This window comes from Labeo rohita, chromosome 7, assembly GCF_022985175.1.
Source record: "Labeo rohita strain BAU-BD-2019 chromosome 7, IGBB_LRoh.1.0, whole genome shotgun sequence".
Lineage (NCBI taxonomy): Eukaryota > Metazoa > Chordata > Actinopteri > Cypriniformes > Cyprinidae > Labeo > Labeo rohita.
Window position 1 is genome coordinate 37,435,571 of NC_066875.1, and position 23,668 is coordinate 37,459,238.

Consider the following 23,668-nt stretch of genomic DNA (forward strand, 5'->3'; position numbering starts at 1 on the left):
TGAGCGATTGAGGTGTTGTGTTGTTGGATGTAATAATGAACATAGTGGTCGTCATTTACTCCCGACATCTGAGCCACTGAAGATGCAGTGGATTACGTTTGTTTGTGAAGGGAATGCGCCTCACGATCTACATATATCCGTCTATGTTCATTCATGATCCAGCTTCACTTACAGCAGGAGTGAGTATAAGGTTTTTTTACGAATCTTTGCAATCGCCTTTCCTAATAACGTACTAGTTAGCAATTTTAGCGGCTAAATGTGGCTAAAGTAAACAGGCTCGTCACTCCACAGAGAGAAGAGAGGGCGGGGCAAGCAGAGCTCATTAACATTTAAAGCAACCTCGACCAGAACAGGCAAGGTTAAAAGGGTGATGTTTTACGACAGTATATTATATACCAGGGGTGCTCAACCCTGGTCCTGGAGATCGACTTTCCTGCAGTGTTCAGCTCCAACCCTGACCAAACACACCTGAACCAGCTAATTAGGATCTCAAGAAGCACTTGATAATTACAGACAGGTGTGTTTGTTTAGGGTTGGAACTAAACTCGATCTCCAGGAACAGGGTTGGGCAAAGGAACAGGAAAGTCGATCTCCAGGAACAGGGTTGGGCACCTCTGTTATATACTTTTCATTAAGACCCTAAAGAATCATATCAACTTGTGGAAAATAGGCATCCGATGACCCCTATAAGATAGTCCCATAAAAAGACACAAGTAGGTGTGCATCTCAATTTAAGTATTTCCTCAAAGTCTGGACTGGTAAGGTTAGAAATGTAACTGCTGATGACGCCCATGACCCTCCACCTGAAAAATCTATCATTTTTTAACAGGGGCATAGTTTCAGTGGTGAATGAAGACTCTTGTTTGTCTGTAAGCATGTGCATGACAAAGTTTAGCTAGGTCTACATTTTTGGTTTGCTGGTGGCATCGATGTGTATAAAAGACATAAACAAAGGTCAAAACAACAATGCTCTAAGATAATGAGTGAAGAGATAAGGGGAGGAGAGAGCTTTTTTTTTGAATTCGTTAACATGGAACTGGACAGACAGGTTATCAACACCTACATGCATATTTTTTCCATCATATAGCTTCATGTGTTGCAAAACATCAGTGAAATTAAGAGTAAATAACAACTTAATTACATTTTTGTTTGGTCTTGACTCTATTTTTGGTTGTCAAAACATGTGAGACATCACATAACACAATGCTGGTTTGCAAAAAGGTGGTTTGCTCACATGCTATAGATTCCATATTCATTTAAGTTATGTTTACAGACATTTTAGACAGGGTAATAATGAACTTGGACTCTAAAAGAGGTAAAATTCAGTCAAGAGGGCTTTAATTTGCAGAATGGTGCTGGACAATCCAGATAACACTATCTTTTAGTGACTGTTTTTTTGGATTTGGGAGCTGGCAGATTTCTAGCTGGTTCAAGTTGGACAAATGCCAAATGTGCACCTATCTAACAGTAGGACTACTTAAAAAATAATGTTTTTTAATGTTTTATCCCATTGTTGTTTAATTAATTTTAATTAAAGAAAATTACTGGAATAGTTAGTCTGAATAACTGAATAATATTTTAATGACAGACACATCAGCAAAAAAGAAGAAAAGCTAAATAAAAAAAAAAATCCAACATTAAGGTGAACAATAGAAGAAATGGACATTGTTAGTGGACAAATTAATTGCATTCTATATATGTTTTTTTAAAGCATACACTTTTGACATAATTCATGTGAACATTTAAAAAAATGTTTAACTCTTTGTTTATATTATTATTATTTTATGCAATAATTATTAATATTTTTTTGACAAAACAGCTACTTTATAAAGGAATTATGAGACTATAAAATAACTGAGTGAAATGCATAGGTTCATACAATTTTGAAATCCGTTTGATTATACACTACCACAGTTTTTGAACAGGTTTTGAACAGTAAGATTTTAAATGTTTTTTTAAAGAAGTCTCTTCTGCTATCCAAGCCTGCATTTATTTGATCCAAAGTACAGAAAAAACGTAACATTCTGAAATATTTTTACTATTTAAAATAACTGCTTTCTATTTGAATATATTTTAAAATGTAATTTATTCCAGTGCTGAATTTTTAGGCATCACTTCTTCAGTCATGAACCTTAAGAAATCATTCTAATACTTTGATTTGCTGCTCAAATTTATTATTAATATTATGTTGAAAACAGCTGAGTAGATCAGGTTTCTCTGATTAATAGGAAGTTCAGAAGAACAGCATTTATCTGAAATAGAAATCTTTTGGAACATTATCACTTTTCATCATCACTTTTGATCAATTTAAAGCACCCTTGCTAAATAAATATCATCCCCCCCACGCCCCCCCAAAAAATATACTGACTCCTAGGTTTTGAACGGCATAGTGTATAATGTTACAAAAGGATTTCAGATAAATGCTGATCTTTGGATCTTCCTATTTATCAAAAAATAATAATAAATAATAATAAAAATTATCATAATAATAATAATACTGTTTCTTAAACCACAAATCAGCATATTAGAATGATTTCTGAAGGATCATGTGACACTGAAGACTGGAGTAATGATGCTGAAAATTTAGCTTTGATCACAGGAATAAATTACATTTTAAATAGAAAACAGTTATTTTAAATATTATATTTAAATTAGTATATATAAAATATTATAAGTATATTAAACTTAAAATACTTCAATTTTTTTCTGTTTTGCTGTACTTGTAAATCAAATAAATGCAGGCTTGGTGAGCAGAAGAGACCTCTTTAGAAAACATCAATAATCATACTATTTACAACCTTTTGACTGATTTTTTAAATTAATCATTCTTACTGATACTATAAATAAAATGCGGAAAAAAAAATATGTATAATTATATTACAGGAATGGGCAATTATGACTAAATTTTGTTTACCATAATCGCTTTTAATTAAACTGAGCTGTTCAGACTTGTTATAGTATTACAAGCTAAGCTCCTTTTTCAATAGTTAGTCAGTTTTTCCACCCATACCAATCCCACACCACATCTGGCAGCTTTAGTTTTAAACACATATTTATGATTGAATGTCTTAACTCACGTTTTAATAAGTAACCATAAGTATTTTCATTATGTTCTGAACTGAGATCAATCTGTCGTGATCGGAAGCAATCGCACTAGATGAGATGTGCATCGTCTAGACTCTAGATCAACAGTGGTGTGTAATTGGTTTTAGATGACGATAAAGAGTTTGCATTAGCCCGCACACCTGCCCGTCTCTTAATCTCACGGGAGATCTGACACCAAGCGGATAGCAACGACAGCCGTAAAAACAGTCGCTGCACACATCACCTTGAAAGAGAGAGAGAGAGAGACAGAGCGAAATTAGTTGAAATCATCTAAAGATGCCAGAGTCACATTACCTTCCTGAAATCTAATACTGTTTTGGCATAAACATATCTTACAGACTGAACGAATGACCCCACTCTCAACTCTTGTTTGAAAAAATGTAAACCATCTCCATCTAGTGGTAAAGTAAAATACTGCTTATTACTCTAGCAGTGCTTTGACAGATCCCTCTACACAGTATCTTGAGTTTTTTCTAATTAGGATCACTTGAATTCAATTAATAATAAAACAGCTTTTTTACTGTAATAACACTACGTTTTTAATTTTTTTTTTAGGCATCGCCAATTGTACAATGCAAAAAACATTTCTTTTTTTTTCACATCTTAAAGAGTAATTCACCAGATAAAAAGAATGTTGTTCCAAACCGATCTGATAAAACATAAATTATACATAAATACAACCATAAGTCATTGAGACATTTCTCAAAATATCTTTCTTTTATGTTCCACAGAAGAAAGATCAACAGTAAGTAAATTATGACAGAATTATAATTTTGTGAAGGACTAGTAACATTTAGTTTTTACTTCTAAAGAACAAAAGATGTTAGTGAAGGGTCCTTGGTGGTACTTAAAGGAATAGTTCACACAAAAATAAAAATTTGCTGAAAATTCTCACGCCATGCAAGATGGTGATGTGTTTGTTTCTTCATTGGAATGGATTTGGAGAAATTTAGCATTACATCACTTGCTCACGAGTGGATCCTTTGCAGTGAATGGGTGCCATCAAAATGAGTGGTTAAACAGCTGATACAAACATCACAATTATCCACAAATAATCCACACATCTCCAGTCCATCAATTAACATCTTGTGAAGTCAAAAGCTGCATGTTTGTAATAAAAAAATCTATGATTAAGATAAAATTTTAGTCCTCTATACATAGTATTGCTGTCTCTAGTGAAAAAGTCATCTTATTTGAATCAGGAGAGAAATATGCACAGTTCCAGTATTTATAAAATGGTCCAAATCTGTTCTGATCAAAAATAAGTGGATTTTGATATAAGAGGGCAATGGGGAATGTCATTATTAAAGGAGAAGTCCACTTCCAGAACAACAATTCACAAATAATTTACTCACCCCCTTGTCATCCAAGATGTCCATGTCTTTCTGTCTTCAGTCGTAAAGAAATTATGGTTTTTGAGGAAATTTTTCTTCATATAATGGACTTGATTGGTGCCTCAGTTTTGAACTTCCAAAATGTAGTTTAAATGCAGCTTCAAAGGGCTCTAAACTTCCAGCCGAGGAAGAAGGGTCTTATCTAGCAAAACGATTGGTCATTAATCGGTATACTTCTTAAGCACAAAAGCTCCTGTAGCACGGGTTCTCCTTTAAGGATCATAAGTGGTGTGGATTACGGTAATGTTTTTATCAGTTGTTTGGACTCTTATTCTGACGGCACCCATTTACTGCTGAAGATCCACTAGTGAGCAAGTGAAATTTCTCCAAATCTGTTCAGATGAAAAAGCAAACTCATTTCACACTAGATTATTTCAATACTAAATACAGTTTCATAAAAAATCATTTAAGTTGAATTGAAACACTTTCAGTTTGTTATAAAATAATAATAATGAAACCAGACCACAACTTTATGACTCCAATCAGATATTCCAGTTTCTTTTTTTCTGCAACAAACCGATTTCTCATGTCACATGAGTAATGCAGAACATGCAGAACATGCAGTCACGGTGCACTGGTTTGTGTTGTGGGTGTTTGCTTCTAGAAGAACTTTCAGTTAGTGTGGTGCTGAGAAAAGATGCTTATCGTGGCCAATTCACTTGATTTTGGAAGAGGGTCATATGGGTGGAATGTAAGTGTATGTGTGGGCATTGGGTCATATGCGTGGATGTTTGCGTGGGTGCCTGTTCGTGTAAGAGTTTTCATGCTTACATAACTGTTGTAAGTCACTTCCAAAAAGACATTGGCTGCAATATAATAGTACTATAGAGTACATAATTAATTTTATAACTATAGTAGTCAACATTTGAAGTGGATCAAAACCTTTCATCAAAGTTGTCCTAAAACCAAAACAGTACATCTTTCTTGTCTTAGGACAACTTTGATGGATTTTTTTTGATCCACTTCAAATGTTGACTACTGTATATGTATGAATGATTGCGTTTTTGTTTCTTGTCACTGAATAGTTGTAGTTTAACGTCATTGCACGAGTGATTTAATTTCACCTCAATGCCGTAACGTTCTCTTACTGCTGCACGCAAGGCCAATGATGCTGGCGTTCCACATCCAACACAATCCAACAGGGGAAGACATGGGCATCCCCCTGCGGCCCTGTTCATCTTAAAAACAAAGAAAGGCAAGCACCAGAAAGCACAGCAACCTGAAACACACTCAGATGATGCTACAAACACAAACAAATTATACACGTGTATGCTTTAATTCATAATGATAATGACTGTAAAATTTTAACTTGCATTGAAAAGGCACTCACAATCATCCATGTCCCCCCAGCATTCACAAAGTCCAGTGCTCCACTTGCCATCCTGTTCTGCCGGGCCAGGTTGGGACTGTACCACTCTCAGGTGTAGGGGGATGCTGACTCTCTCCATAGTGACATTAATACCTGTGCCATTTTAATGTCAAATTGCAAAACTATAATACAAACATTTATTGTTTAACAAACGCAAACTCAACAATACCCTACTGCATCTAATGCATTTACAGATTATAAATTATTGTTATTCAGCAGCATCTTGACAGTTCAATGATCCTGTCAGTTTAATTATTCCACCAAATTAATTATCATTTGTTAAAATTCTAAGCTTTATGCTTACATAAAGGTTTAAAATGTATTAATCTATCAGTTTTAGCGAGAGTGAAAAGATTATAAACAACAACATGAATTCTTACCAGTAGCCTGGATCAAAAACGATAATCAGTGATATTTTAGGTACAGAAACCAAAATCCATCGAATCAATAGTTGTCAGATATAATTGTTAGCTGCAGTTCTAATCTATTTGGAGAATTTCATTATATCACCACCTTTTGTACTGGTTAACATAGCTGTTAACTTCAGCTGTTGACTGTAAACAAGCTACTTCCTTAGTATTCGTGCAGTTCTTTGGTTTTCAAGAATTTGACTAAAAGTTGATGACTAGTGAACAAAATTATACATGCTCGTGAACAATTCATTTAACACTTTAAGGTTATCATTGTGTTTTAGGAGCTCAAAATAAAGCACAGACAATATTATGAGTATTGGATGCAATTTAATAGTCAAATGTGTTTCATGATTTTTTTTTTTTAAATGATTTTCTTAATAAAAATGTATAAATATTAATAGTACTGATGGTGTTTCCTTGTAAAACACAATTTCAAAAACAGAAATATAATATTAATGTAAACTGTAAACAAGAAAAAGACTGAGATATTAAATTAACAATATAAACTACAAGTCAAAAGTTTTTGAACAGTAAGATTTTTAATGTTTTTTAAATAAGTTTCTTCTGTTAAACAAGCCTGCATTTATTTGATAAAAAAATACAGCAATAGCAGTAATATAGTAACATTTTTTCTATTGCTTTCTGTTTGAATATATTTTAAAATGTAATTTGTTCCTGTGATCAAAGCTATATTTTCATCATAATTACTCCAGTCTTCAGTGTCACATGATCCTTCAGAAATCATTCTAATATGCTGATTTGCTGTTCAAGAAACATTTTTTACTTTTTTTGTTATCAATATTTAAAACGGTTGAGTACATTTTTTCAGAATTCTTTAATGAATAGAACAATCCAATTATAAGCATATATATGAAATAAAAAGCTTTTGTAACATTGTACACTATACCATTTAAAAGCTTGGAGTCAGTATATCTATATCTATATATATATGTATCTATATCTATCTATCTGTATGTATATATGTACATATGTATCAGATTACATTTCCAAACATTCATTTTGCCATTAATTGTAATAATCCAGTGAGATTTTTGTTTGCACAAGGAGTCTGACAACAGCCAGTGCTCTGCACAGAGATCTGATCTCACCATCATCCAGTCTTTCTGGAATGACATGAAGAAACAGAACAAACTCAGACAGACTAAATCCAGAAGAACTGTGACAAAGTCTCCAGGATGCTTCAAGAAACCTACCTGCAAAGCTGCAAGTTTTAGGCACTTGTGTAAAAATGCTGTAAAATGAGGATGCTGTCATGAATAGATTTTTTTTATCAATTACCTTCTATTAACTAAATGAAATCAACATTTGGTGCGACCATTCTTTGCGTTTACAGCAGCTTTTGCCCTAGGTGCACTTGCGCAAAATTTTTCAGGTAGCTTTGCAGGTAGGTCTCTTGAAGCATCTTGGAGACGTTGCCACAGTTCTTCTGGATTTACTCCGTTTCAGTTTGTTCTGTTTCTTCATGTCATTCCAGAGACAGACTGGATAATGATGAGATTAGATCACTGTGGAGCACTGGCTGTTGTCAGACTCCTTGTGCAAACAAAAATCTCACTAGATTATTACAATTAATGGCAAACAGAATGTTTGGAAATGTAAACCGATATTTTTTACTGACACACTACAGCAAAAGATAGTGGCCTAAAACTTTTGCACAGTACTGTATGTATATATATATATATATATATATATATTTGGGAAACAAATATAAATTAATGCTTTTATTTAGCAAGGATGCTTTATATTGATAAATAATCAATAATGTTACAAAAGATTTCTATTTCAGATAAATGCTGTTCTTCTGAACTTTCTAGAAACCAAAATAATAATAATAATAATAAAATGATACTACTACTAATAATAAATGTTTTTGTGCAGAAAATCAGAATATTAGAATGATTTCTGAAGGATCCTTTGACTGGAGTAATGATGCTAAAAATTCAGCTTTAAAATCACAGGAATAAATTATATTTTAAAATATATTCCAAAAAGAAAACCGTTATTTTAAACAGTACAAATATTTCAATGTTTTACTGTTTTTGTTGTACTCTGGATCAAATAAATGCAGGCTAAAAAACATTAAAAAACTTACTGGTCAAAAACTTTTGACTGGTAGTGTAAATGCCTACTCAGAAGTGTTAGGCATGCATCTAATTCTAGGAAATCTTTGTTGTCATGAAAACTGATACTATATTATCAGATTTTGCGATGCTGAGGGGTCAAAATGCTGAGCAACAGATCTAAACCTCACATAGGACATCACGAGAAAGATTTCAGACATCATGATCTGCTTTACAGATACAGTGGTGCAAAAATGTACTTTTGGGTCCAGATATAGTAGTTAAACCTAACAGGGGCAAGAAGCTTGTTGTAACATGCATAATTCTTCAAACAAAGTCTAAATTTGGCCAGAGAAACTTTTAGTGGTATACAGGCTGCTGTAAACATACATGACCGCTGGAGATACAGGACACAGTATCTTGTGTTATCACTTCAAACACAGAGGGATAACAGAAAAAACATGTCTCAACAGTTCACACTTTACATACTTTTATTGTGTTGCTGTAAGATACAGTCGAAAGAATCACATTTACAACATTGTTGAAATCAGAGGGTTTTCATGGTTATTTTAAAGTACATTCATCATAGAGCCTTTAAACGTACATGCTGGCTATAGATACATGATAAATCACAGTGAAGTTCTATATAAAGCTGCACAACTCCATCAGATCAGAAAGGATTAGAAAGACCGGTTTTGCACATCCGTACAAACTGTTTCTTTGAGACTTCATTTAAATCTGTGTAAAAAAGACAACAGATTTATTATAATGGCTACATTTTTATCCCATAAGTTCTACTATTAAGTGTTTTAAAACAAAATCATTTCACTTACATTTCATGGGGTTCCTGCAAATACACTTGATAGCTTCATTCTCATTGCTGGTTTTAGGATTGTGTCTCTTTGTGCACCGCAGAGTCCCATTAGGATGAACTGAAGAGAGCGATTTATATATTACATCAAATAAAATGAAGTAATTTGTGAGCATGCTTTGGCAAAAAGACTTATTTCTTACTTTTACAGCCACAGCCATCAAATAGTTTCCCGGAATGCCTTTGTGAACAAACTGTGTGAAGATATATTAGATGACGTTAGTCTCACATTAAAAGGATAAACGTTATTGTTGAAAACTCCCTTATGGTTATTTACATTCATGTAAAAACTACAGAGTAAATGGTGTAAGCAATGTACATTGCTACAAATTGGTGCAGAAATTACCTGAGTTGTAGCACAAAATTGTGGTCAGAATCACCAGGACAAACAGCAGACAAATTGGTTTGGACATCTTCACGCTGGCGCTGCTCCGGCTTATTGAAAAGGTATGTTTCCGCCTTCCTTTTATTTAGCTGTGTAATGATTATCTCCTTTGCCCCCTTCTCACTTCACCCCCTTTTATATCTCAAACTGTTCAGGGGGGTTTAAGTTTAACGGCAAAAAATGAGTTTCAACATGTTCATGTGCATACCTCAATTTTACCTGAATGAGAAAGCAGATATTGCTTGTTTACCTCTAATCTAAACAACAACACTCAAGAGAAAACATGTTAAATCTGATAAAGTTAATCTTTTCAGATCACAATGTGTGGGACTGAATAGCTGCAATATATTAGCAGTGGAGCTGATTCACCGCGAATGGAGGTCAGACTCAGAGCATCTATTATGAATCACTGATTTATGACATAGTACAATAGGCCTGTGTGATTTATTTGGTTTATATGGCTAATACCATCCAGGATTCAAAATTCATTTTTCAAGGAATGTGTTGCCATCTGGAGAGTTCCTTTGTTTTTAAGTTGGCACCAACTGACAAGTGTTTCTGACAGAACAAACCACATACTGTGTTTGATATATAAGGGATTTCGTAAAACAGTAAGGTGATACTTCACATGACAGAGAACAAAGAGATAGCTGGAATAAGTAAACATTTACGTACAATGAACTGAAACCAAACTCGCTATAGTTTGCCAGTTCTGAATAAAGTTTTTCAACATCTGCATGTGCAGCTTGTGAAAGTTCTGTATTTTCCTTCACCAGGGGCCTAAAAATGTAAACTATAATAAAGCGAAACAAACAAACAAAAAAAATGCTATTCACATGTTTTTTGACTGCCATGACATTTATTGAAACTTGATGTAAATATCATGGTACATGTAGGCGAAATAGGTTGTATTAAAGCAGGGATCAAATACCTTTTTTTAGTTATTTTTGGGCATTTTTCCAAAAGAGACAGTAAAAAGTAATATGGAATTAATTGTGCAGGACTTTCACTGTGAGGTTGAGTTACCACCTGAAGAGCATAAATTCTCTTACATTTTGTGTGTGTGTGTGTTTGTGTGTCTGTGTGCGTATGAGTATGAGTGAAAAACAAAGTACAGTGTTTACATCAACTGTGTTTATGTGACTACTCACCAAGGTGGCATTTTGTCATACTTCTGTCACACAGTGAATCTCTTATTTATATCATGTTTATGTCTATGTGCAGGAAATCAGAATATTAGAATGATTTCTGAAGGATCATGTGACTGGAGTGATGATGCTAAAAATTCAGCTTTGAAATCACAGGAATAAATTATATTTTAAAATATATTCCAAAAAGAAAACGGTTATTTTAAACAGTACAAATATTTCAATGTTTTACTGTTTTTGTTGTACTTTGGATCAAATAAATGCAGGCTAAAAAACATTAAAAAACTTACTGGTCAAAAACTTTTGACTGGTAGTGTAAATGCCTACACTCAAAAAAATAATTCATTGAATGAACTCAATTTAATTAAGGGCAGGATTTCCATCCAATAAATATGTGTAACCCCAACTCATAAAAATTAAATTCATGCAATGAAATGTAATTGAGTTCGGCCAACTCAATTTGATCAAATATAGTTTAAATGAAATTGACACATTTATAAAGTGATTATTTTATGCTCAAAATAAAACATTTAACTGGAAAACAAATAACTATGCAGAAATCCTTCTACACTCAAAAAATTATACATTTGATGTACTTAACTTCAGGCATTAACCAACTTGTTAGGCATTAGCCATAAGATGGCTTTCCATGGCATGCCCAAAATAGTTGATTATTTTATTATTAAAACAACTTTAACTCACGTCAGCAGGTCCTCAACCCAAGCTCATGCTCTACACTTCACCACAATGGTAACCCCCAAAAACATTAACTCTCCAGAAACTGTTTTAAATACAAGCATTAAAGAACATTAAACATTAACAAGTCTCCCAATTGTATCATGTTAATTAAAAAATGCATAAAATAACATTTTATTTCAACATTTATTCTCTTTGTACAAAGCATGATGGGAAGGGGAAATTCACTTCCTAGTTACACAAGTAAAATAATTTATGTACTCTCAACTCAAATGAATTAAGTAAAGTGGTTGAAAAAATTGTGTTGGATTAACTTAATTTACTTAAGTAAATTGAACAAGCACCAAATGGTATTTTTGGCCTATTTAATTGACACACGTTCTTTCAAAATGAAAATACTGAGTTGTACCAAAATGCAACTGTTTCAAGTCAGTTTAACACAATGCAATTGTATAAATGGAAAACCTAACACAGTGGTGTTAAATGAAAAGGATTTTTTAAAATAATCTGAACAGTGTTGAAGAATCATTTTTATGAGTGTACACTCAAAAAAAAAAAAAAAAAAAAAAAAAAAAACAACAACAAAAAAAAAAGATTCTACAGCACTGTTCAGTTAATTTAAAATAATCATTTTCATTTAACACCATTGTGTCAGGTTTCCCATTTAAACAATTGCATTGTGTCAAACTGACTTGAAACAGTTGCGTTTTGGTTCAACTCAATATTTTGATTTTGAAAGAACATGTTTCAATTAAGGAGGCCAAAAATAACATTTGGTGCTTGTTCAATTTACTTAAGCAAATTAAGTTAATCCAACACAATTTTTTACAACCACTTTACTTAATTCATTTGAGTTGAGAGTACATTAATTATTTTACCTGTGTAAGTGGATTTTCCCTTCCCATCATGCTTTGCACACGGTTGGATAAGGAGAGTAAATGTTGAAATAAAATGTTATTTTATGCATTTTTTATTAAGATGATAAAATTGGGAGACTTCTTAATGTTTAATGTTCTTCTATGTTTGTATTTAAAACAATTTCTGGCATGTTAGTGTTTTGGGGGGTTACCATTGTAGTGAAGTGTAGAGCATGTGCTTGGGTTGAGGACCTGCTAACGTGAGTCAAAGTTGTTTTAATAATAAAATAAACAACTACTTTGGGCATGCCATGGATATAACAAAGCCATCTTATGACTAATGTCTTACAAGTTGGTTGCTAAGTTGTTTATCAGTTTACCATGTTTTAGTTTGAGTTCAACAAGCGTAAGATATCACTTCATAAATGTATCAATTTCATTGAAACTATATTTGATCAAACTGAGTTGGCCCAACATAATTACATTTCATTGCATGAATTTGTTTCTTATGAGTTGGGGTTACACATATTATGTCACATATTAAATCCTGCGCTCAATTAAATTGAGTTCATCCAATGAGTTATTTTTCTAAATGTACTCAGAAGTGTTAGGCATGCATCTAATTCCAGAAAATCTTTGTTGTCATGAAAACTGATACTATATTATGCTGAGGGGTCAAAATGCTGAGCAACAGATCTAAACCTCACATAGGACATCACGAGAAAGATTTCAGACATCATGATCTGCTTTACAGATACAGTGGTGCAAAAATGTACTTTTGGGTCCAGATATAATAATTAAACCTAACAGGGGCAAGAAGCTTGTTGTAACATGCTTCAAACAAAGTCTAAATTTGGCCAGAGAAACTTTTAGTGGCATACAGGCTGCTGTAAACAAAGATGACCGTTGGAGATACAGGACACAGTATCTTGTGTTATCACTTCAAACACAGAGGGATAACAGAAAAAACATGTCTCAACAGTTCACACTTTACATACTTTTATTGTGTTGCTGTAAGATACAGTCGAAAGGATCACATTTATAACATTGTTGAAATCAGAAGGTTTTCATGGTTATTTTAAAGTACATTCATCATAGAGCCTTTAAACGTACATGCTGGCTATAGATACATGATAAATCACAGTGAAGTTCTATATAAAGCTGCACAACTCCATCAGATCAGAAAGGATTAGAAAGTTGGGTTTTGCACATCCGTACAAACTGTTTCTTTGAGACTTCATTTAAATCTGTGTAAAAAGGACAACAGATTTATTATAATGGCTACATTTTTATCCCATAAGTTCTACTATTAAGTGTTTTAAAACAAAATCATTTCACTTACATTTCATGGGGTTCTTGCAAATACACTTGATAGCTTCATTCTCATTGCTGGTTTTAGGATTGTGTCTCTTTGTGCACCGCAGACTCCCACTATGAACTGAAGAGAGCGATTTATATATTACATCAAATAAAATGAAGTAATTTGTGAGCATGCTTTGGCAAAAAGACTTATTTCTTACTTTTACAGCCACAGTCATGAAATAGTTTCCCGGAATGCCTTTGTGAACAAACTGTGTGAAGATATATTAGATGACGTTAGTCTCACATTAAAAGGATAAACGTTATTGTTGAAAACTCCCTAATGGTTATTTACATTCATGTGAAAACTACAGAGTAAATGGTGTAAGCAATGTACATTGCTACAAATTGGTGCAGAAATTACCTGAGTTGTAGCACAAAATTGTGGTCAGAATCACCAGGACAAACAGCAGACAAATTGGTTTGGACATCTTCACGCTGGCGCTGCTCCGGCTTATTGAAAAGGTATGATTCCACCTTCCTTTTATTTCGCTGCGTAATGATTATCTCCTTTGCCCCTTTATCACTTCACCCCCTTTTATATCCCAAACTGTTCAGGAAGGTTTAAGTTTAACGGCAAAAAATGAGTTTCAACATGTTCATGTGCATACCTCAATTTTACCTGAATGATAAAGGAAAAAAAACACATTTTTCAAGGAATGTGTTGCCAGCTTGAGAGTTCCTTTCTTTTTAAGTTGGCACCAACTGACAAGTGTTTCCGACAGAACAAACCACATATTGTGTTTGATATATAAGGGATTTCGTAAAACAGTAAGGTGATACTTCACAAGACAGAGAACTGCGCTGGAATAAGTAAACATTTACGTACAATGAACTGAAACCAAACCTGCTATAGTTTGCCAGTTCTGAATAAAGTTTTTCAACACCTGCATGTGCAGCTTGTGAAAGTTCTGTACTTTCCTCCACCAGGGGCCTAAAAATGTAAACTTTAAAAAAGCGAAACAAACAAAGGAACAAACAACAAAAATGCTATTCACATGTTTGTTGACTGCCATGACATTTATTGAAACTTGATGTAAATATCATGGCATATGTAGGCGAAATAGGTCAGGGGATCAAGAACTTTTTTTTTTTTTTTTTGCCATTTTTCCACTTAATTGTGCAGGACTTTCACTGTGAGGTTGAGTTACCACCTGAGGAGCATAAATTCTCTTACAGTTTGTGTGTGTGTGTGTGTGCGTATGAGTATGAGTGAAAAACAAAGTAGTGTTTACATCGACTGTGTTTATGTGACTACTCACCAATGTGGCATTTTGTCATACTTCTGTCACACAGTGAATCTCTTATTTACATCATGTCTATGTTTTGTTTGTTATAATGAAAGGATTCGGAAGCGTGTACTGGACAAAACACTGAGTGGATTCTAACTTAAAGGAGACGTCCACTTCCAAAGCAACAATTTACAAATAATTTACTCACCCCCTTGTCATCCAAGATGTTCATGTCTTTCTTTCTTCAGTTGTAAAGAAATTATGATTTTTGAGGAAAACATTTCAGGATTTTTCTTAATGGACTTCAATTGTGCCCCCGATTTTGAACTTCCGAAATGTAGTTTAAATACAGCTTCAAAGGGCTCTAAACGATCCCAGCCAAGGAAGAAGGGTCTTATCTAGTGAAACGATCGGTCATTTTTTTCTAAAAATAAAAATTTGTATACTTTTAAAGCACAAAAACTTGTGCAGCACAGGGTCTGGCATGCGCGTTCACGACATACTATTGAATCATGTCGAAAGGTCACATGAAATGTAGGCGGATATACAGACCCAGTGTTTACCAATGCGCAAAGACTAAAGCTGCGTTCAGCTGCGTTCACCCACTAGCATCCTCACTGGCAACGAGGTTGCTAGTGGCCGTTCTCACTACTGGTTGCCTTGACAGTGAATCAGGTTTCTTGCCGCTAAATACAAACATTTTGGAGGCAAAAGACTAGATATAATATAAATATAAATTAAATCTGTACATACAAACAAAAACGAATGAGAAGCAGAGCCTACTTTTTCCATTGCATATATTTATCTATGGCTGAGAGGAGAATGATCACATGAGCTCTACCGTCTTCTTTCCTATTGGCTGTCGCTCCCAAAAGTCGCTCTTCATTTGCATAAAGTTGAGGGATTATGAACTTTGTCGTGTTGCTGGACACGTCCTATCCGGTTGCCAACGGTCACTGTAGCTTGATGTCGCTCTTGTCACTGGAAATCGACAGAAAGACATGAACATCTTGGATGACAAGGGGGTGAGTAAATTATTTGTAAATTGTTTTGGAATTGGACTTCTCCTTTAAGTGCCTCTGATTAGCCACTGCCTTTGAGAAATCAACAGATATCCCTGCTGAAAAAAATCCCCAGATACAAACTATTACAGAAATTCTAATGGTTTCCACTACTAAAACTACTACCAACATTACAAACCATCAACTATTAACCATTAAAACCACTGAAAATTGGTTTCCTGTTGTGTGTTTTGAGACATATTTCATTAGAATTTATGGTTTTAACAAGTCACCAATAGAAAGCGAAAAAATTACCAGCAGAAACCCACAAGGACCATTACAGTTTCCATTAAAACCAATCCAATTCCCATGTAACCAGTAAAAATTCTGTAATGGTTTCCACAGTTTGTTTTTTTTTTTTAGCAGAGATGTCTGTGATTGGCTACACTGCTCAATGTTACATGAACAATTTGCAAATAGAAACCTTTCATGTGTGAACATAACTAGGTGAAGTCCTAAGCAGAGACTTGCACAATGAAGCTTCATGAAGAAACTTCGCTCGACCGTCTGCATTGAACTTACCTTTCTGTCCTGCAGTTACAGATGTACTGATCTCAAGAAATAAATCCACTGATATATGAGACGTAAAGGAGAAGTTCACTTCCAGAACAAAAATTTACTTTCTTTATTCAGTCGATACGAAATTATGTTTTTTAAGGAAAACATTTTAGGAATTATCTCCATATAGTGGTCTTCAACGGTGCCCGCAAGTTTAACTTCCAAAATGCAGTTTAAATGCAGCTTCAAATTGCTCTAAATGATCCCAGTCTAGGAAGAAGGGTCTTATCTAGCAAAACAATGTCATTTTCTAAACAAATTGACAATTTATATGCTTTTTAACCTCAAATGCTTGTCTTGTCTTTTCTTTGCGATGCGCATGCAAACTCTGTGTAATCCGGGTCAATACAGTTAGGGTATGTCTTAAAAACTCCCATCTCATTTCCAGTTTCAAAATCATCCTGCATTGGTGCAAAAGTACCGACCCAGTGTTTACAGAGTGAACATGCAAAGAAAGTCAAACGCCCTTTACAAAAAAAGGTAAAACAGCGATGTGGGACGATTTTGAAGTTGGAGAAGAAAACGAGATGGGAGTTTTTCAGCCTACCCTAACTGTATTGACCCGGATTACACAGAGTTCACACGCGCATCACAGAGAATAGATAAGAGCGTTTGATGTTAAAAAGTCTCGCTAGATAAGACCCTTCTTCCTCGGCTGGTATCATTTAAAGCCCTTTAAAGCTGCATTTAAACTGCATTTTAGAAGTTCAAACTTGGGGGCACCATTGAAGTCCACTAGATGTTGATAATTCCTGAAATGTTTTCCTCAAGAAACATAATTTCTTTACAACTGAAGAAAGAAAAACATGAACATCCTGGATGACAAGGGGATGAGTAAATTATCTGTAAATTTTTGTTCTGGAAGTGAACTTCTCCTTTAAGGTGTGAATCTTTAGATTGCATGTTGTTGTGATGTCACTGCTGTGTGTATTTGGCACATAGAAGACATTTGTGATGTAAGAATGTACAGGGAGACTTTAGATATAAAAAAATGACTTTTTAGGTGATATTTTTCTCAAAAAATCATAAAATGTCCTAGTCATTCAACAAATTGTATGGGAATGCTAGGGAATACCAATATGGTGGCGCAGTGGCATCACTTTTATACTGTCATGAACAATACAGTTCTGGATTATAGATCTGGGGGCGTATTACAGAAAGTTTCTTCCCTTAGGTCTAAACTTAAAGTGTTACTCCACCCCAAAATGAAAATTTTATCATTAATCAGTTACCCCCATGTTGTTCCAATACCGTAAAAGGTTCATTCGTCTTCGGAACACAATTTAAGATATTTTGGATGAAAACCAGGAGGTTTGTGACTGTCCCATTGACTGTCAAGTAAATACCACTGTCAAGACCCAGAAAAGTATGAAAGACATCATCAAAATAGTCCATCTGCCATCAGTGGTTCAATCAGAATTTTATGAAGCGATGAGAATACCTTTTGTACGCAAAGAAAAAAAGTAATGATTTTATTCAACAATTTATCTCCTCCATGTCAGCGTAGCTCCATTTTGGAGAGTATCTGCTGGACGCAAACTGCGTATGCCGTTCTGTGTCAGCCACACCACATGGATACGTTTTCTACGTATATTTACACTTTGATTTGAACGAAAACGTAACAAAGCGTATCTGGCATACACAGTTTAGGACAGTTAGGGCAGTTACTGAGAAGTCGAGGTTACAAGGAGGCAACTTGATCTGAGAAATTCCTATGACACAATAGTTCAGTAGAAAAAGAGTGACTCACATTTTAGATATAATGTTGTTTCTTTATTTGTTTTAACTCTGCCAATGAATGTTATTCCAAAGTCATGACAGAACCTTTACACAACTTGTCTACAAGCAGTGACATTTTTTTTTTTAGAATGATTCATTTTTTTTTAGTGAAATAATTCGAGTAAATAATTCAATGAGTCATTCATCATTAATCACTGAACAAAAGAGAGTTTTAGAAGGAGTCAGTTGAATGATTCAACTCGCCTATAAAGAAAGGCAGGAAAGTCATTGTTGTTGAATTAATGTTTTGAAGGAATCAATTGGAAGAATGTTTTAATGACACACTCATAACGAATGGTCTCTTGTCACCACATACCACCTAAAGCAATCTGCAAAAAGAGGAAGGATAAAAACATTCCATTATATCATCAACACTGCAGTCATGTGAAGATACTGGCATTGAGTTTTATAAAGGGTCTGTACTTGCATGATTTGGTCAGTTACTCGGATGCGCGGCCAAAATGGCGATACTCAGATGGTAAACAACAGCATGGATTGTACTACTGAATACATTGTTCTAATTTATGCTGTCTAAACCACAGAAAAAAAGGTGTATGCTGGTTAGGTATGTTTCGATGCTGGCTTCAGCTGGTCCAGCAACATGACCAGCATAAACCAGCAAAGAACCAGCATAAACCAGCTAAGGACCAGCTTAAACCAGCTAAGGACCATCTTAAACCAGCATCAAAACGCACCTAACCAGCATCAAAACATACCTACCAGCATATGCTGTTTTTTCACCATGGAAATCATATAGAGAAGGACTTAGTAAGCAGGAAGGGGCGCAATATTTAGACAAACTGAAGTTAATAGATGGTAAAGATACGTACGAGCAGTAATATTTCACCTACATGACTGGAAATGATAAAAACAAATGTTGTCAAGATTCTTTCCCTGGTTCACTTTGGCCAACCACAAACATCTTTTGTTCCTCAGACAGTTTTTTGCACTCCTCCTTGATTTGTTATAACTTTTGGCAGTCTAAAATTTTCCAAATGATTTTCCTGGTCTGACAAATAAGTACAGCCCAAAACATGACAATAACTGACCATTTTCAGCAGCAATAATCAGCAAAATATGTGAGTTCCATTCTGTTTTGTTTGGTTCAGTGGCATTGTTTGCGTTCAGTGCCACCAATATGGCCGATTGATGACGCGTTGTGAAAACACTCTATTTGTTTTGTACTTCCCTGGTGAAAAAAACAGCATATGCTGGTAGGTATGTTTTGATGCTGGGATCCTGGTTAGGTATGTTTTGATGCTGGTTTAAGCTGGTCCTTTGCTGGTTTATGCTGGTCTTTAGCTGGTTTATGCTGGTCCTTTGCTGGTTTATGCTGGTCCTTGACCAGCAACATGACCAGCATAAACCAGCAAAGGACCAGCATAAACCAGCAAAGGACCAGCTTAAACCAGCTAAGGACCAGCATAAACCAGCAAAGGACCATCTTAAACCACTAAAGGACCAGCATAAACCAGCAAAGGACCATCTTAAACCAGCAAAGGACCAGCATAAACCAACAAAGGACCATCTTAAACCAGCAAAAGACCAGTTTAAACCAACATCAAAACATACCTACCAGCATATGCTGTTTTTTTCACCAGGGAACACTCTATTTGTTTTGTACTTTATTCTATATTAAACGTGTTGAATCAAATTACAGCTGCCTGTTTTAATATTTCACATAGCTTATCTTACCCCATTTTTTTATCAGCTTACCCAGCTCTGATTATCAGTCTATCTGTTTTGATGCTGGGATGCTGGTTAGGTATGTTTTGATGCTGGTTTAAGATGGTCCTTTGCTGGTTTATGCTGGTCATGTTGCTGGTCAAGGACCAGCATAAATCAGCAAAGGACCATCTTAAACCAGCAAAGGACCAGTTTAAACCAGCACCAAAACATACCTAAACAGCATCCCAGCATCAAAATATACCTACCAGCATATGCTGTTTTTTTCACCAGGGAACACTCTATTTGTTTTGTACTTTATTCTATATTAAACATGTTGAATCAAATTACAGTTGCCTGTTTTAATATTTCACATAGCTTAGCTTACCCCATTTTTTATCAGCTTACCCAGCTCTGATTATCAATCTATCTGTTTTGATGCTGGGATGCTGGTTAGGTATGTTTTTGTGCTGGTTTAAGCTGGTCCTTTGCTGGGTTAAGATGGTCCTTTGCTGGTTTATGCTGGTCATGTTGCTGGTCAAGGACCAGCATAAACCAGCAAAGGACCATCTTAAACCAGCAAAGGACCAGCTTAACCCAGCAAAGGACCAGTTTAAACCAGCACAAAAACATACCTACCAGCATATGCTGTTTTTTTTCATCAGGGAACACTCTGTTTGTTTTGTACTTTATTCTATATTAAACGTGTTGAATCAAATTACAGCTGCCTGTTTTAATATTTCACATAGCTTAGCTTACCCCATTTTTTATCAGCTTACCCAGCTCTGATTATCAATTTATCTGTTTTGATGCTGGGATGCTGGTTAGGTATGTTTTGATGCTGGTTTAGGCTGGTCCTTTGCTGGTTTATGCTGGCCATGTTGCTGGTCAAGGACTAGCATAAACCAGCAAAGGACCATCTTAAACCAGCAAAGGACCAGCATAAACCAGCAAAGGACCAGTTTAAACCAGCACCAAAACATACCTAACCAGCATCCCAGCATCAAAACATACCTACCAGCATATGCTGTTTTTTCACCGAGGAACACTCTATTTGTTTTGTACTTTATTCTATATTAAACGTGTTGAATCAAATTACAGCTGCCTGTTTTAATATTTCACATAGCTTAGCTTACCCCATTTTTTATCAGCTTGCCCAGCTCTGGTTATCAATCTATCTGTTTTTTTTCCCCCTTTCTCTGCCTTCTTCCTGCAAAGGTTCCTGATAACGCAATTTGAATTCCTTTCAAAGGAACCGTGTCAATGATAAAGCACAAATGAAAGCACAAATGAAACATTCTCTACGACCAGCGTGGGCTCTCACGTATGTAGGTTACAGTTGGCGAGCCTACACACGGTGGGCGAAGTGTCAATAAGCACTTACCCACGGGCTCACAGCACGAGTCTTGCAGAGATCGGGCCCTCCCTCGCAGTGACGCATACAGAAACGACCAAGGAAATCCCCAAGTGAGAGTTACGACAGACTCTTACCACCGTAGATAGTGGGCAACTTCCGACTCGCGTTGAACACGGCGTACAAATCGACACAGAAGCCAAATACGTGTAAACCCTGTCCAGACTCCGGACAAATACAAGGTAGGAATACGTCTCGTTGTTTTATGTTTGTATATGTGATATATTTCGGCTACAACATAACGAAATGTTAGCGAAAGCTTTGTTGTTGACAGGCGTGAAGACACTCGAGCTCATCCGGTGCATGCGATCAGTTTTTACTTGTGTGTGTATACAAGGTGTACTTCTATATAATCCGACTGTTTGTCGAGCTACTGTGTGATTTATTACGAATGTTGATTATTGGGTTTCATAATTTAGAACGTAATAATTGATGGCTTCATTTCTCCGTGTTTTACCTTCCCAGGTGTTGTAAACAGTGTGTTTGGATCAGTTTAGGTGGATTGAGAAACATTTTGTCGGCGTTGCGGAAGTGCATAGACAACCAACGACTTGCGGTCGTTTTTTATGAATACACCTACCGAAGTACAACAGCAGGAGGACATGTACGGCATGGCAGAAATGCCCGACCTCATACCACCGGCAGGTGCATTACAACCCAGCCCAGTAATCCCGTTCGACCACGGACAGGCTGGGAGAAACAGACCTGACCTCCTGTCCGCCCCACGAAGAATGCAGCGAGCCCCCAAACTCGGACAGATCGGCCGGTCTACCAGAGGTGGGTGTGATGTTGTTTGTTACTGTACAAACTTAGTTTTTTCTTTCAAAATCCTTAATCAAAATTTGTATTTAAAAGCCTTCCCAAAACTGCACATTTTGGATATTTTTCTCAGCTTTTAAAGTCAGAAACATCCAAAGTATACAGTGTTTGAGAATCTCCAGGACAAATTCCTGTTCTAATGTAACATTCTTTCCAGCTACATTCACTAAACTTGGTTTAGCTTTATATTTCTGTCAGTACATCCCATAATAACCACACTGAAGCTGTTAGCAAGTTTAACAAGTTTGTCTTGACAAACATAGCCGTTCTAGTTATCAAAAATAACTTTAAAGGGAAGTACTAATTATGACTAATGGAGCTTTTAAGTCATGTCGGAAAGATTGTTTACAAGTTGAATAAACATGATCATCACCACCGAGTCATAATTATGAGTGAACCTTCATAAGTCCAGTAAAAACATTGTGTAAAATTGTATTTATTTTGTAGATGTAGCACCTTATGTCATAATTCTGACAAATTCACAGATGGACTTGAACGCAACGTAACTTATGATGTTCACTTGTTTCCACTCTGTCAAATGATGCATTTCCTCTTTTGTTTTTACAGTGGTTATTGATGACGAGGACTTGGATGATATCATAAACAATAACAGAAGCTTCCCGGTTTCTCAGAGAGTATCACCTGTTGCCTGATGCGTGACTGTACTGTGCCAAAGCTGTTAAAGAGGCCAACACACCAAAGCAGGCCTAAAGAATCGAACTAAAATCTCTCTCTCACATGTTGTCATCACCCTGCACTGTACAGCTTTTAAGCCTTTCACCACTTCAAGGTCAAACAAGAGAACTGTGGACTTCGCTTCCTGTCCACTTTATGCTTGCCCATCACTTCACTGATGTCGTGCTTCTGTAGCACTGAAAGATCCTGTCTGGCGTTTTTGGTTTTTGGATGTTTCTTTTATCGAGGTGAAGATCTTGATGATCGCTAATGCAACAGGGCTATATTTATTAAACTTGCACTTTACCGCAGAATAAGAAAGCTAACCTCAGCAGGTTGGATTACTCATCTCCCAAAGAGGACATTTTCCTGTGAAATTCTGTTAACGTGTAACGCGCCATGTGGTGAGACCTGTGGTTACCTTAGTGACTGGGGTCTACCGTGACATTTCTCTGAATGATATTGGTTACTTGTTAATTGTAAGGATCTTTTATTTGGTCACTGTTTTTATGTGCCTGTTGATTTTAGTTAGAATTGAAATCAGTACAATTTTGAATGCATACTGACGTAGATGAACAATCAAATCTTCTAAAGTGATCTCAGATGTTGCTCTTAAAAATGTTTTTGACTTCTAAATGTTTGCATGGAAATTGATGGATTTTTGTAAATTGTTTTGGGGGAGTGCAGTGGGAGTAATAAAGTATGCATGAGTAACTTTATTGCATTTGTTAATGTTTGGATGCAATTGCAAAAATTAAATTTCAGGACGTTGCATTGATGTTTCTTT

The 23,668-nt window shown here is 35.4% G+C and overlaps 1 protein-coding gene and 1 pseudogene across 1 annotated transcript; one reads left to right on the top strand and one right to left on the bottom strand.

The window, feature by feature from the left end:
- Positions 1-2,885: 2,885 nt before the first annotated feature.
- Positions 2,886-6,342, bottom strand: LOC127167775 (placenta-specific gene 8 protein-like; annotated as a pseudogene).
- A 15,028-nt stretch (positions 6,343-21,370) lies between these two features.
- On the top strand, positions 21,371-23,655 carry si:dkey-112a7.4 (uncharacterized). Its single transcript, XM_051115579.1, has 3 exons — positions 21,371-21,569; positions 21,853-22,164; positions 22,774-23,655. Exons 2-3 carry the CDS (start codon positions 21,954-21,956, stop codon positions 22,857-22,859), a joined length of 297 nt encoding a protein of 98 aa, XP_050971536.1. The 5' UTR covers positions 21,371-21,569; positions 21,853-21,953; the 3' UTR covers positions 22,860-23,655.
- The last annotated feature ends 13 nt before the right edge of the window (positions 23,656-23,668 follow it).

Excerpts from the sequence above, each read along its gene's own strand:
- si:dkey-112a7.4 (XM_051115579.1), top strand. The coding sequence starts at position 21,954 with ATGAATACACCTACCGAAGTACAACAGCAGGAGGACATGTACGGCATG. Across the intron at positions 22,165-22,773 it reads GATCGGCCGGTCTACCAGAG|TGGTTATTGATGACGAGGAC; the intron begins GTGGGTGTGATG and ends TTGTTTTTACAG.